The 15,020-nt window shown below is 37.7% G+C and overlaps 1 protein-coding gene across 12 annotated transcripts in view; it reads left to right on the top strand.

Moving 5' to 3' along the window:
• The window catches only part of LOC110842246 (probable G-protein coupled receptor B0563.6), a 72,159-nt gene that overhangs the window by 17,819 nt on the left and 39,320 nt on the right, over positions 1-15,020 (top strand). For 3 of the 12 annotated variants that reach the window (XR_004833735.1, XR_004833733.1, XR_004833734.1), the window contains exon 1: positions 8,943-14,975. Coding sequence is in view for 3 of the 12 variants with exons in the window: in XM_035846743.1 (XP_035702636.1) it covers positions 1,666-1,857; positions 3,587-3,766; positions 5,383-5,540; positions 5,648-5,689 (572 nt within the window). In the remaining 9 variants the exon portion in view is untranslated. Of the gene's footprint in view, positions 1-1,665; positions 1,858-3,586; positions 3,767-5,382; positions 8,320-8,942; positions 14,976-15,020 lie in introns of those variants that run through there. The other 9 variants (XR_004833740.1, XR_004833739.1, XR_004833738.1 and 6 more) reach the window with 9 other exon arrangements.

The raw sequence follows: 15,020 nt of genomic DNA, 5'->3' as shown, positions 1-15,020 counted from the left end.
TGTAGGCAATCTATTTAGAACTTTCGTGTCGGTAACATAATTATAGGGACTTGAAGATAAGTGCAAAATTTAGGCATGAAGAAAGTTTAAGGAGGAGAAAGTAGAAAATCACGTAGCAACTTTATTCCAAATTGAAGGAGATAGACCAAGTATGTTATTTCAAGTGGTTCAATCTCACATAGATTTCTATTTCGGAAACGGAGAAGTGAAGTTTTGGCACGTTGCGAAAATTTGCATTTGATTTTGAACGTATCTGAAATAGCATACTTTGCATAATGTTAATATCATTATCATAAAAACTTTTTTCATTGTTAAATAGAAAGGGTAGAAAAGTTAAAACGTTACATTAACCTATCGAATTTTAGGTATCCTATCATTTTGTACATTGCCAACATGTATGTTCCATTCAATAGAAGAAACTGCGCAATGAATATTGAATATGCATTACGCTAATATGTATAGGGCGTTCTTTAAGACAAATTCTGTAACACGTTTACCATGAACATAGCCACTGAATATGTACAAACTTCTGCAAAATTTGGCACGTCAATATATTCTTCCCAGATTTCCAGCAACTCCAGAAACATGTAAGAACACTCCAACATTACCAAAGAAAAATGCATGCGAAGTTGAATTGACAAAAGGGTCGCGACCGCACTCCGGCTTGGATGCGACATCTGCGTCCCCCGTCGATGCCCATGCGGCGAACAGGTCACCACCAGAGGCTACCATGGCCTGAAGTGCCGAAAGAGTGCGGGCCGCCACTCTCGGCACGCCGCCGCCAACGATGTCATCGCCCGCGCCCTAAGGTCGGCCGAAGTCCCCTGCATCCGAGAGCCGCCCGGCTGTGCAAGAGCCGACGGCAAAAAGCCGGACGGACTGACCATGGTCCCCTGGTCACGTGGAAGATCCCTGGTGTGGGATTTCACGTGTGCCGACACGTTCGCCCCATCCTACCTCTCTGCAACAAGTATTCGGCCGGGTGCCGCCGCCGAGACCGCCCAAAGCGCCAAACACCGGAAGTACGCCTTCCTCCAGGACCGCTTTCTTTTCGTCCCCGTCGCCATGGAGACCACCGGGGTGTGGGCAAAGGAGGGGCTCTACCTCATCGAGGCCATCGGCGAGAGGATCGCCTCAACTACGGGGGAAGGACGTGCCAAGTCCTTCCTCATTCAACGTGTCAGTGTCGCCATTCAACGCGGAAATGTTTCCGCCATACTCGGAACGCTCCCCCAGGGAAGGAACTGGAGGAAGTGTTCAATTTATAAATTCTCGTCAGGTTAGGGAACACGTTTGTGACACCGCTTAGGGGTGAGCTTTTTTTAGATGTATTTTTGTGTGAATTTCTACGATTTTTTTACGATTATTGATACGGATTTAGTAGGTTGCCATGGACACGACTTAAACTATTATTTACTCTGCGAATACATTACTTTACTAGAATCAATTAAATTGTGCATTGACAAAATGTTAGCATACCTAAAATAAAGAGAATAAATCTCTGTCCTTGGAGCCTATCAGCAATTCGCACTTGTGAAATTAGATCAAAAACTTTCTCTGTGATACGACAATCCTTAAAGACATATATGCCCCTTACCTTTTTTACTTTTACTATACTTTATCTTAGCCAGAGGAAGTATCAAATCTAACTTTTTTCTCTTCAAGGTATCGGCGTCATGATGCTGGTAGCCCTGACCATGGAGCGATTCGTAGCTGTCTGTCATCCCGAAAAGTCGAGAGCGATGCAGGGATCGAAGAAAGCGTACATTATCATCGCCTCAATCCCGATTCTCACTCTGATTGCACATTCCCCACATATGATGAGATTCTCGCTGGTGCAGTGTCAGTCGGAGGATGGTGAGTCAAAATTTAATCAAAAGTTTGGAATTTGAGATCGTTTGGAAATTCTCTACCCCGTTGGGAGAGTTTATTAAATATGATTTATTTTTAAAACTGATAAAACCTTGGTGTGAAATTTCCAAATATGCAACAAAATTTTGAGGTTTGTATTGCATGCCGTCCAATTTGGCAAATAGCGGAAAAAATTGAATTAGCTTGGTCAAGGAACTAACCTAGACATGGAGAATTGGAAAATTTAGGTTTTGACCGGCTTACGTCATTTAGATATTTTGCTTTCAAACAAGCTTACAAAATTTATGATAACTTTGAATTAAGCATTTAATAATTAGTTTTTATTAGTTTTTATTAATATCTTCGTAGGGTCCAAAATCTATTCTACCTTGATGGACCGCCAGAGGCTAAATATATATGCTATTTTATATTTACTTCTTCTAATGTTTCTGAAATATTGGTCAATTCAAGCAAAAAACTTTCTTAGCAAAACTATTGAAACATTTACTAAACACCCGGAAGCCTTTTCATCTTGATTTCCTTTCCTATTTATTTTCCCCAATTCCCACAACCCAAAAATTAGGAAAAGGAAAAAAAAATTGTAATCCGTTCCAACCTAATTCCTCCCCGACATGTCCACTCCACCCGACCGGCCACTACATCCCTCCAGTAGATTAATGACTATTGAATTTCCCATATGGCACTGGAGTGAAAGTAGCAAAAGCATGGTTGACTTGGTTTCTCTATTGTCCCGTAAATAATGAGATCAGCCTGTGTGATGTGCTTTCTCTTCCGACACTTTCTCTCCACTTTCTTTTCTTGGCGTGTTTACTTTTGTAGGCTAAAATAAAAGTAGAAAATCTTAAAAGAATTTAATAGATGGGATAACATTTTTATCAAGTTTAGGGAAGGATTTAATTATGTATATACAGGACGTGACGTTGTGTATAAAACTAGATCAGCGTAGTGAATTTTGCGTTAGCCGGTAAATATTTTACCGGCAATGCTTATCATAACCAGGGCCTAACAATATTTGTACAAGCATTACCACGTGTAAGTTCTTAATTTACTTATTAAGCGCGTACTATTCTTGAATATGAGCTTTGTAACATTTCTAGAAAAATTTAATCTAATCTAATATCCAGCCTGCTTAATTGGCTTTTCAGATGAAATGAGTTTTGTATTTTTAGACGGAAACTCATATCCGGTGAGAGTAATTGGAAAATTCTACAGTTCATACTAAATCCACAATTTTGGATGAGTGGGAACCGTACAGCTTAATAAATTTCATTAAATGAAATATCAATCTACAAGAATGAATACTTGATTAAAGTTTGTACTTATTCTCAACGGAACTTGAAGGTCTGATATTAAACATATTAGGATGTATTCATCAAAGATATTTTTAGAAATCCCCAAAACTATTTACAAAATATCTAAGTCAACATCATTTCCACCAATATTAGCTAGCAAATGAACAAAAATTAAATTCCGCCGAGGGGTTGTTTGTGTAATAATTTGGCTCAAAATATTGACCTATTTGTAAAAAAATGAGAAAATAAACACAATTATTCAATCGGGACCAATTTGTAAAACATGGAGAAAGTTCTAATGAAAAATTTTGAACCTATTCAACGGTTCCTATCAGATGCATGATGCATCTACCCACTTGTATGTGTGTATGTAGTAGATAAATCTACCAGCTAATTATCCTTCTTTTCCATTTATTCCGCAGGACTGGAGAAATACCAAGGGAAGGAAAACCAACAATTTTTATCGTCAACTTTGTACCTTGTCTACAAATGGTTTATCAGTCTAATCTTTCGCCTCATCCCCACAATCCTTCTGGCTTATCTCAACCTACGCATCATTGTCGCTTATCGGAGAACTTGCGCGAGACGGCGGCTCATGACGGGTAAGTAACTTATTCCTACTCGAACAAAAAGTTTCTTAATTAATCCAACCAAAGTAAATAAGTCTGCCATTTTGGGAAACTGGTAGCTGTTACGCTAATTTGTTATGTGGCGAAGCTTAAAGATAAACATGTTTTGGTGTCTGTTTTGTTTCCGGTGTTTCATAAGTAACAGGAAACCTGTGTTTGTTGTGATTTATATATAGCTAAGTTAGCTAAGCTAACTATTTTCAAACCAATATTTCACTTAATACTTCTGGTAAATATAACGACTCTGAAAACTAATCAGATATTTCGATAAATCAATAAAGCATTGAAAAGCAAATCTGAATTTTATTGTATTTAGCAAAATGATTTCGTATGAATAGGATTTATTCTTAGATTTTGGCTTCAACAACGATCCAAATATGTAGCGTTGAACTGAACAAAATAGATTGAGCTGTCTCATTTGGGCAAAGAGAAATGAATAAATTCCAATCTTTCTAACATGATGAACAACCCACATTACATTCCCATCCGAAAGATTTTATCCCTACTAGAGAAAAAATTCCAATCTATTCTGCCCGAAAACACATCTCATACATTCGTAACCGGATCCATCCATAATTAGATTCCGCTTTGAGATCTAGATTTCGGCAGAAATTTCTTTTGTCCTTCTCCAATCCTTTCATCCCACGGGGAAAGCACGTATTGTTAGAGTGCAGTTGTTGCACAATGATATGAAATAAAGTGGGACATGGTCAATAATTATGGGGTGTGCGAACACCACCCACAAGGTTTGCAGGGATTGCGTCATTCTGAATACATTGATTGCAGTATCACATATTTGATAATAGTCTATTTTGGGGCAATATGACTGTTCTTATGTGCTATAAAATGTGTCGTTTTTTTGCTACATGAAAAAATTAAGTGAGAATTGAGCCCAGGTGTTTTTTAATACAAAACCCACGCAAATCTTTCAGTTCCCTAAACAAATTATTTTGCACCCAGAAACAAACCTGAACCAGTTCCGAAATGATTCTACGTGATCAAAGAGGGATATTCCTTATGAATTTTGCACCCTAATATCTTCATAATATCCACCCACGCCGTCTCCAAGCCAAGCTAAGAAATTTTTTTTTGTTTAATATGTTAGTTTAACTAACATAAATATTAAACAAAAAAGACATACTTGTTATCCCCCCCCTCAAATAGGGTATCTATGTATAACTGCACTAATAACAAATCCCTGGGCCTAAGAAAACGTTACTTCATCCAGGAAACCATAATATCTAGACAAACAGAAATTCATTTTTAACATCACTTAGGCCGAACATAGACAAGAGTCTCAATACTATATTTTTATACAAAGAATCTTTTTATAATACATAAAACCTAATCTATGTTTTAACATTCTGTTCTATTTTTATCAGTGCTCTTTCATCCCATCAATTTTCCCTTAGCAAAATCCAGCAATCCCTCAACTGCATATCAATAACGAATTATTTTACCAAAACTTTTTCCATAAATCTTTTTCTGACAAGCCCAATTTGTAACATCGATTACCCATGACGATTGAAAACTAATCGTCCATGTGAAGAGAAAGCACTTAGAAATCTTTTAATATTTCTTTCTTGTAGGGAAAACGAGCCGAGATGAGAGCAAGAAGTTTGCGGAGGAGAGCAGAATCATGTTACTCTTGGGATCCACGTCAGTCCTGTTTTTCGTCTGTGTCACACCCATGGTCATTTTGAGCCTCATGTTTACAAAAACATTACTCAAGTCGTTCTCATTTCAGGTAAGGGTTTATTTTTATCAGGGAAAAATATTTTTAGAGTAAACCATTCTCTTAATATCTATATTATAATTTACAAAAATCCGTTGAAATTTTCCGTGACATTCCAGCATTCTGATTGGCTGTTGAGATTTCCCCTTGGCCAATCATAGCACAGGGATTGTGTACATGATTCTGGACATGATTTTGAACATGATTATGGACATGATAATGGACATGATTATGGACATGATTATGGACATGATTATGGACATGATAATGGACATGATTATGGACATGATTATGGACATGATAATGGACATGATTATGGACATGATAATGGACATGATTATGGACATGATTATGGACATGATAATGGACATGATTATGGACATGATTATGGACATGATTATGGACATGATTATGGACATGATAATGGACATGATTATGGACATGATTCTGGACTTGAAAAAATTCCTTAGCAACGTTACAAAAATTCCTTAGCAACGTTAAAAAATTCCTTGGCAACGTTGATGATATTCCTTGGCAACGCTCGAAAATTTTTTTAGTAATGTAAAAAAATTCCTTGGCAACGTAGAAAATTCTACAGAGCCGTATCAATTTTGACAAAAGTTTTGACAAAAAAAATGAGGCGAAAATTAGGTCTAGAAATTGCTTATAAGATCGAGTGACAAAATTTTTGTCAAAAAATTAAAGCAAAAATTTGGTCTGGAGATTGCATAATGCGGTTGAATGACAAAAGTTTTGCTGAAATTTTGCTAATAGTATATTGGTAAAACATAAAGTCAATCGAGGGAATTTTCAAATGGCTGTATGGCTTTATTTTTCCCGAATATTTAAAATCACTATTGAGTTTTAATAGACGTGCTAGGACGGGCTTGGCGATTTAAAGCCCAGTCGGCGGAATGAAGCCGAATCGATTTTATATTAATTTTGACAAAAAATTGAAGTAAAAATTTGGTCTGGAGATTACGTATGCGGACAAATGACAAAATCTATATTATAATTTACAAAAGTTGGTCCCGTTGAAATTTTCCGTGACATCCCTGCACCCTGATTGGTTGATGATAATTTGAATTGGCCAATCAGAGCATTGGACCGTTTCTCATTGTGATTTTGAATATGGATATGGATGGATATGGATATGGATAATGGATATGGAAGATGAGATATCCGATATGGTTATGCAGCGTTTCACTTATTTCTAAAATACGACACAATTCAAGCAGTTATTTCAGGATTTACAGGTCTGCTCACCTTTGCAATCTAGCACACAGAGTGCAAAGTCCACTTAAAGATAATCACATGCAAAAATCAGCATCACCTCGTCATTATGACAAGCATACATACATAAGTGAAATCCTACTATTGCCGACCGATCTCTGAACATTGCTTCATCATGCACACAAAAACAGGTAAACCCATTCATACACTTATCTCCCGAATTATTTAATAAGTGTGCACATATTTATATCTCATACATGTATATCATTGTATAATGTTTTTCGCGTCGTTTGCTTACAATTCTCCAATTCACTCCACACAGAACAAAAATAGGTAGGGCTAATCGAAAAAAGTCGCTGTGAGCCCACTTATACCAAGGATAAGATAAGGTCCACACATCAAACCCCCCCCCCCAGATAAGCGCGTTGTAAATATTTTTTTCGTATTTGAATCTCGCCTCGTTTCAATTGTCATTACGTATGTAGTAACATATTAAAAAATTTAGCAACCCCACACACACTCCTGATATTTAGAACAGACGCACCTACATACACCATAAATAAGGTTAACCAAAACCATTCTACGCCAGTCTAACGATACCTTGGAACGACACACTAGGTCAAATCTTCATAAGGTGGGTGCCAGTATCATCCGCCATTTCTCAACTCCTCTTCAATGGTAACAGAAATATTTTACATGCTTTTTAAACCAATGAGCGAAACCGCATTCATAACGAAAACTCAGTTAACCCTGCACTACTCGGGAATCTGGTGCAAGTTTTCAACTTACTTCTAGGTAAGCGAAAATGGTCACAGTCTACCTCTGGCTTCCTACAATCGTACAGAGTGATTCATCTAAAATCTGGATCACGCCTTGCGTGGGCCACCTCTCCCTCCACCGAGACGACGAGGAAAAGACATACATCTCCTTCTGGTCAGCTTCCTCAGAAGGAAAATCCGCACTCAAAGGGGTCGCCGCAAAATGTCAGACGTACGACCAAGACGTCTCAGCTGAAGGTGGCAGTCCTGATGCGTCCTACTTCATTCCGTCGCGAATATTTGGATAATGCTTTCACTTTAAACATTGAAATAATAGTGGTAAAATAGCTATATATTTAGGTTTAGTCAACTCGGAAAAATTCATTTTTACTTTTGTTTTGTATAGGATTCCTGTAAATATTTTATTGCTAATAAAACAAACCACTTGAAGGAAATAACAGAATTAATCGATAAATAACTAATCTTAGGACGACAATTGCAAACGAAACTGTAATTGTAAACAACGAAATCGAAACATGGTAAATTGAGCCAAAACTTTTTGATATTGTGAAGATAGGCACACTCCACACATTATCCAGGAAATTACATGTTTTATAGTAATCATACAGATCATTAATATTTTATGAGGATTCCATTACTTTCCAAACGGTACATAGTTTTTCAAACATCACCAAATTAATTGGACTTTTTACTTTTGTGAAAAAAATGATATGTATCTACGCTCAGCTACTTTAGGTAAAATAAACCGTTACAAAGCATGTAACCAAGGGGTGAAAGAAGTGTGTTAAACGTCAAAGTGTCATTGTATGTTCGAAAATTTGTTAAAATTTACACATCCGACGTGTTTTCAATGTTTGTGTCTCAGATGTGTGAAATTGAACAGCTGATAACCCTTATGTGACGTTTCCTGACCTCAGAGGTCAAAATAAAGGTCACCATTGAAATCAGCGTCAAATTTCCTGTTAAATTGACATACATATGCTCTATGACCTTTAGATGACCTCTGAGGTCAAAATGGAGGTCACCATTGAATTCGACAATGAAAAATAGTTAAAAATGATGTGTCACATGCCAAAACTAAAATGTGACACTTTTTCGTCACTTTTCGTCACTGTGACGACGTCATCGTCACGGGTGACGTCCAAGTGCAAAATGACATGAATTTTCGAAATCCTCGTTGAAAAATAGTTAAAAATGATGTGTCACATGCCAAAACTGAAAGTGACACGTTTTCGTCACTTTTCGTCACTAATCCTAAGTCGACGTCATCGTCACAGGTGACGATGTCACAGGGTCCATCTTCGAACTCGTCCTGTCCCTTGACGTTAGGAGTTTACGTTCAAAATTTCAAGTCTTTATGTCTTTCCGTTCAAAAGTTATCGGACCAACGGACAGACAGACACACAGACGGACGGACGGACGGACATAACGATCTTATAAAAGGCTTTCACCCCTTAATAAATTGTATGTGCACACTTGCATGAAGTATTCATTTAGCCGATATCGTCATACCTTCTTACATATAATTTCGCCTTTCGAAAGTGTAAGTTTCTTATTCTTACATGAGGTAGACGTGGCTGCTTCCGCGCCTACAGGATCGCAGAAAATATTGGTATGAGGAAAACAAAAAATGTCATACAGTGAAATTTTCAAATCTTCTTTAAGCAAACAATTTTTATCTGCGCACGGCTCACGTCGGGGACAAAAGCTATTTGCATAACAAAAGTTTTGAATCACACTCGTAATCGTCCCAATAAAATGAAACCGTTCGGATACCTAACTATCAAACTTATGTTTCTTATGTTTACCCAGCTCACTCCTTCCTCCAGTATTTCGTCGATTCCTAACTTCTTTATCGACTCCAACGTTTACTTCGTGCAACGCATAGGAGAAAATAACAAGGATTTTCCGCCATATTTCTCACAAATTGTCCGCAACAATCAATACTCTCCTATTTCTGTGAATCAAATCATCTCGAACAGCTCACAAGCTTATCTACTTGGTTTTCCTAACCACTCTCCTATCCCCCGGCACGCGAGATCTCATCTAACCACTGTCGCATTTATTGCCTCCGAGGCTGAATTGTGCGGAGATATTACCCAGTTTTTGACACAGAAAATCGTAATGTTGCATATTAACCCGAAGTACCTGTTCGAGCATACATATCACCCCCGAAATCTAAAAAATTTCAACAACTTTTTTTTGCACATGGGCACCTCCATGCTCTTACTTTTTAGCGTAGATATCCTAAGGAAGATATTCGTGCCGTGCATTATATGTGAAGATGTCTTAGAAGTGGAAATAAATAAGATAACTCATCTGTCAGAATTGTGTGGGCTTTGGTTGTCTCAGAATAGTAACTTTGCTCAAAACCACGTCTCAATCACTTATCCTATAAATTTAGAAAAACTTAGTTGCGGTGTTGTCTTCGCACGCCCGAACAAAAAGGTCGTGGTGTCTGGCAGGTGCAAAATTTCCCACTTGTCTAAGATATTTAACTTCTACATAGTCTACTACAAACAAGCAAAAAATCCGGTCTCGCAATTAAAAATTGGAGTAGTTTTGAATTCTCTAAGCATACTAAGTGTTGCGGTACAGCCGTTTACCCATGTGCCGTACTCGATGATGTCCTCATTTATCCCGTTTTGTGTTGTGACTCAATATCCGTCAAGCCTGGATGGTATGAATGCGTTCTTGCTTCCTCTCAGTGCCACCGTCTGGCTGGTTTTGTTCCTGTCATGTGTCACAATCTGTATTCTAGCACAATTTACGGAACCTCGGAAAAGTGCAAGCAAAATAATGGTGGATATGGTTCAAATAATTTCCATGCTGATGAAACAAGTGAATTCCAAGAGTTTACAAATATTTTGTTCCCATAAGCGAATTGGTGCTGGAGTTATTTCTCTATGGCTGTTATGTGGATGTACCCTAATCATGGATAATTTGTATACTGGAGAAATGTTTTCGCGGTTGAGTGCCATTACGGCTCCATTAGTTCCTGGAACGCTAACAGAATTGGTTGAATCTAATATACCGATTGTCACCATTACTGGTTACAATATTGAAGGATCTAGTGATTCCGTTGTGCTCGGAGACACGATTCCTACTTATTTGCGATTTTTCCAGAATAGAAATAAATCTACAAGACTGCTTCGTGAATTGAGGGACAAGCTGGTTTATGTGAAATTCTTCAACCACTCGTCAGGTTATGCAATGTTTCTTAAAGCGATTGTGGGATTAAGGAGTATGACAAGTTTCAATGTGTCAGTTGACACAAGCAAAACTTATGCTGTCATTGACGTACCGGTAATATTAGACGCCATAGCGGCAGGGTATATAAATAACAGGACGCGTTTAGTGTTTGAAGCAAAGGAGCCAACACCTTTCGAGTCCATTTCATTCGACGTAACATTAAGGAACTTCTTTTATCCATTATTTTTCAGAAGACTGAGTTACCTTTCAACTTCGGGCATTGAGGGGAGATGGGCGAACTTAGAACGTTCGGGGGTTATAGGCATTACACAACGTCTAATGGGAGAATCATGGAATGAAATAATGTTTTTTGCAAATTATAAATCCTTGAAGCGTGATTCAGTGGTACTCTGTGAGAAAGGTCCTATCCGCCTCAAAACGGTGGGACCCATATTTCTAGTTTGTGGAATCATGCTCCTGCTCTCTTTGGCTTGTTTTGTGATGGAAGATAGAAAACGTTATGGAGGTCAAATCAGGGCCAGTATTCTGGAACTTGGAAGTCATATGGGTGTTGGTGCTAGAATTTTCAAACAGAGTTTCTTAAAGTGTAGTATGTGTACGGACTGATGCAGGGAAAATAAATTTGAGAATCGAGTTGAGGTAATGTTAACAACTGTGGATGGGGTATTGGTCATGTGCAAAAAATAGGGACATGTAAAATCTTGATCTAGACAATAACAACATTTCAAGCAGAAAGAAACATGCTTTTTCGCAGCGACGCCGAAGATTTTTTGAGGGATGAGAAACTTTCTGGCATCTATGTACATACGTATGTATGTACACATTTAAATACATACACATTGTTTTGCATCGGTTTGGCAATTTATTACACAATTTCTCACATTGGTAATATCTCCTCCATCTTAAACATTAATGGGTGTACCGTTCAAGAACATATTAGATCTAAGTAATAAATTGCTAAGTGTACAAGCCCATACTTATCCTATCCAGTTTTTAGTAAGCTTTATCATGATCCCCCCCTTTTTGGACCCACCTCAGAAAATTATCTATGCAAAATGATGGCAAACTAACCCTGCGATGCTACATGTGTACCCCATCTCGTAACAAATCTTAGAAATCGAACAAAATTATTAGCAAGAATTTTACTTTTGCCACTTATCCCCTAGCAAGTGACACCTGAAGAATAAAAACTTCGTGTATTAATATTTCGCCCGCGTGCAAACTGCCGAATTCGTGCCATTGCTTCACTAATCCTAAGCATACGTATGAGAAATACACATTTCTCATACATTATTAATCATGGTATTGCTCAGTTAATTGGCATGGTATTACATAAACGCCGAGATGCATACCTACATCTTCGGATTTGCCAAGAAAATAACGTATTAAACCTAAAACCGCACAGATCCTGGTTTTACACACAATTACATAAATAAGCACTCATCACCGGCCAGCAGTATCAAATCTACACAAATTTGGAATTAATTAGCACCTAATTTAGCAGCAATCACTCCACTCCACTAACTTTTTTTAACCTCTTTCAACTTTATTTACCTCGATTAAAATTTCCGTTGAGTACGATATTGAATTCATAGCTACATTTGGTAGCAACCAATTGAATTTCCATGATTTTCTGCAAAAACCCAATATTTATTTCAACCAGTTTCCAAGTTTCGAGTTTTTGTGGCGAAAATCACGAAAATCCACTTTTTTACATTGGTCGTTATAGGGAAAATTTCAGAATTTGTGAAGAAAAATATCCCAAAAAGTCAACTTTTTACCATCGAGTTTTCCACAAAATACCAAAGAAACAGTCGGATTTTGAGAAATTTTGAGAAATCTGCATTTTTTAGAAATACGTAATATGACGTATTTGGTCCTCAAGGGACAGTCGTCATGGTACGTCATATGACGAATTTGGTATTCAACGGATTTTTTTATACGTGATATGACGTATTTGGTCTCTTAGGGACATGTTTTGAAATACGTCATATGGCGTATTTACGTGAAAAGAGGTTAACTCATTACACTAACACTTGAATGTGCACAGGTATAAATGCGTACCACATTTTGGCATCAATTTGGCCGCTAAAGGTTAGAAATTGTTTAAAACTACAGTATAAAATTTAATTTTAATCATACCAATTTAAACCAGTGTGTGACCGACACAGTTATTTTTTTAGGAGTAATCCCAGTCTAAAATACGCACGGTCTTCATGTTCTTAGAACATGCGGCAATTCCCTAATTATGTATAGCTGCATTCGAATGTATGTACCCTCATGCACATTGTGCATCTATTCTGCCTCCATACTGTTACCATGACAACTGAATCGCTTAATAAAAAATGACACAATTCTTATAATAAATTTAATTGCAAAATGAAAACCAAATATGTATTTTTGTCACTTTTTATATCCTAGTTTCATGTATTTATTACTCGTCAACATAATCTTATTTAGCTAAATACTTAATCCCCACTTCATGGGGAATTATTCTCCCTCGGGTATCCAGATTGAACACGAAAATCCTTAACCGGTCGGATGCTGGTCAAATATTTAATTTGACCTCCTGATCACACTTGCACTAGCTAAACAGGCGTAAATCTGGAATCAATTAGCAAATAATTTAGCACCCAAATTTCTAATCCAGTATACACACACTCTAATTAATTAATGCTAACGTAAAATATTCTACAATAAGTAAATAATTGTTCCATTCTTTTCTTTTGATTCTTCGCCGTCAAAATATGGAACAGTGTCCACAAAAGTTCTGCATTCATTTAGCAATTAGTTAGAGCGGGCGTGTGAAATTTAGTCAGGAGCACATTAAATTAAACCGGTGTGTGACCGACCGATTTAATTTTGTAAGGAATAATCCATCCTCACCGCATGTTTAAAGCAGTTTCGTCTCGAACATTTGTTTGCAATTAAGCAATTGCACATGAGTGAGTGATGCTCAAATGTCTGTCGACTGAGGAATGGATGTAGGCAGATATTTACACATTTTAAGCCCATAATCGCATGAGTTTCAACCGGTTACTCCATTTTCATGACAATGGCTCTAAAACCTGATAAAAGGTCCGGAACCAAGTCATGGACATGGAGGCAGATCAAGATGACGACGACGATTGCCGGCATTTATAAAACCAGAGGTGAGGAGGCTTTTATATTATCTTCTCTTTGTTTTTATATAATTTTCAAAAATTTTCTTAGTAAATTGACAACAGACGCTCGTAATTACCACTTAATTTCATTTTAAGACGTATAATACTCAGAAGTAAGCATCTGGTGCTCAAAATTAAGTGCATCGAAAGGAGTGACGACTGAATAATGGATACTGTTATCATCATAATCATATCTTAACTGGATTTTTGGATTTATATAAAGATAAGTCACTTTAAATGAGTATATGTCCTTACTGAGGGGGGTACATTTCCATGTTGCGTTGAAAATTGGCCCAAAGATACTGTCACATAGTTTATTGTGAAACAGAATGACGTTGGAAATGACCTCATCGGCGGGAGGAGATCGCGAAGAGGACCCGTGGACTAAGTCAATAAAAACAATTGTAGGCGAGGTCCTAGACAAGAAATTTGATGAATTCCAAGGCCTGGTGATTGGTGAGATGAGAAAATTAGTCGATAAAGTTACCCACATTGAGAAGAGGCAGGATGACCTTTAAGAGAAAGTGGAGTTGCTCTCAGCTGAGGTTCACAGTGAGTTTTCGGCCGTCAGAGAAGAAATACAAGAACAGAAGCGAAGAATTATCAGGATGTCAAATATTGTGATGATGGGAGTGCCGGAGACAACGGCAGAATTACAAATTGCGAAGGACATCGTTAAGATTATCGCGCCAGGTTTCAGCGGAGCGATTGTTGATAATCGTATCGGTGATTCGAGTGGACGGAAACCGCGCCCCCTCCGCATCAGTTTTCACTCAGCCGCGGAAAAGAATGCAGCACTGTCTATGTGCAAGAAATTAGCTGGGATAGAGGTGTACTCTTCAATATCAGTAAGGAAGGATTTGACCAAACAGGAACAAGTCGAATGGCGAGCGAAAGTTGGTGCGAAAAAGGTGCAAAACCAGGATAAGATGCATACGAGATCATCATTAAAGCGAACGATTGACGATGATGAAAATCGGAACCAGCCAAATCCTAAGCAAAATCGACGGGAGGGCGAACGGATGGATCAGGATGAATGACTGATTCCAGTAAATAAGGTCTGCATTGGTCACTAAAACATGAGATCGTATAATGATAAATAT

Source organism: Folsomia candida, unplaced genomic scaffold (assembly GCF_002217175.1).
Source record: "Folsomia candida strain VU population unplaced genomic scaffold, ASM221717v1 Fcan01_Sc001, whole genome shotgun sequence".
In the NCBI taxonomy this organism is placed as follows: domain Eukaryota; kingdom Metazoa; phylum Arthropoda; class Collembola; order Entomobryomorpha; family Isotomidae; genus Folsomia; species Folsomia candida.
This window is presented reverse-complemented; position numbering and strand designations above follow the sequence as displayed.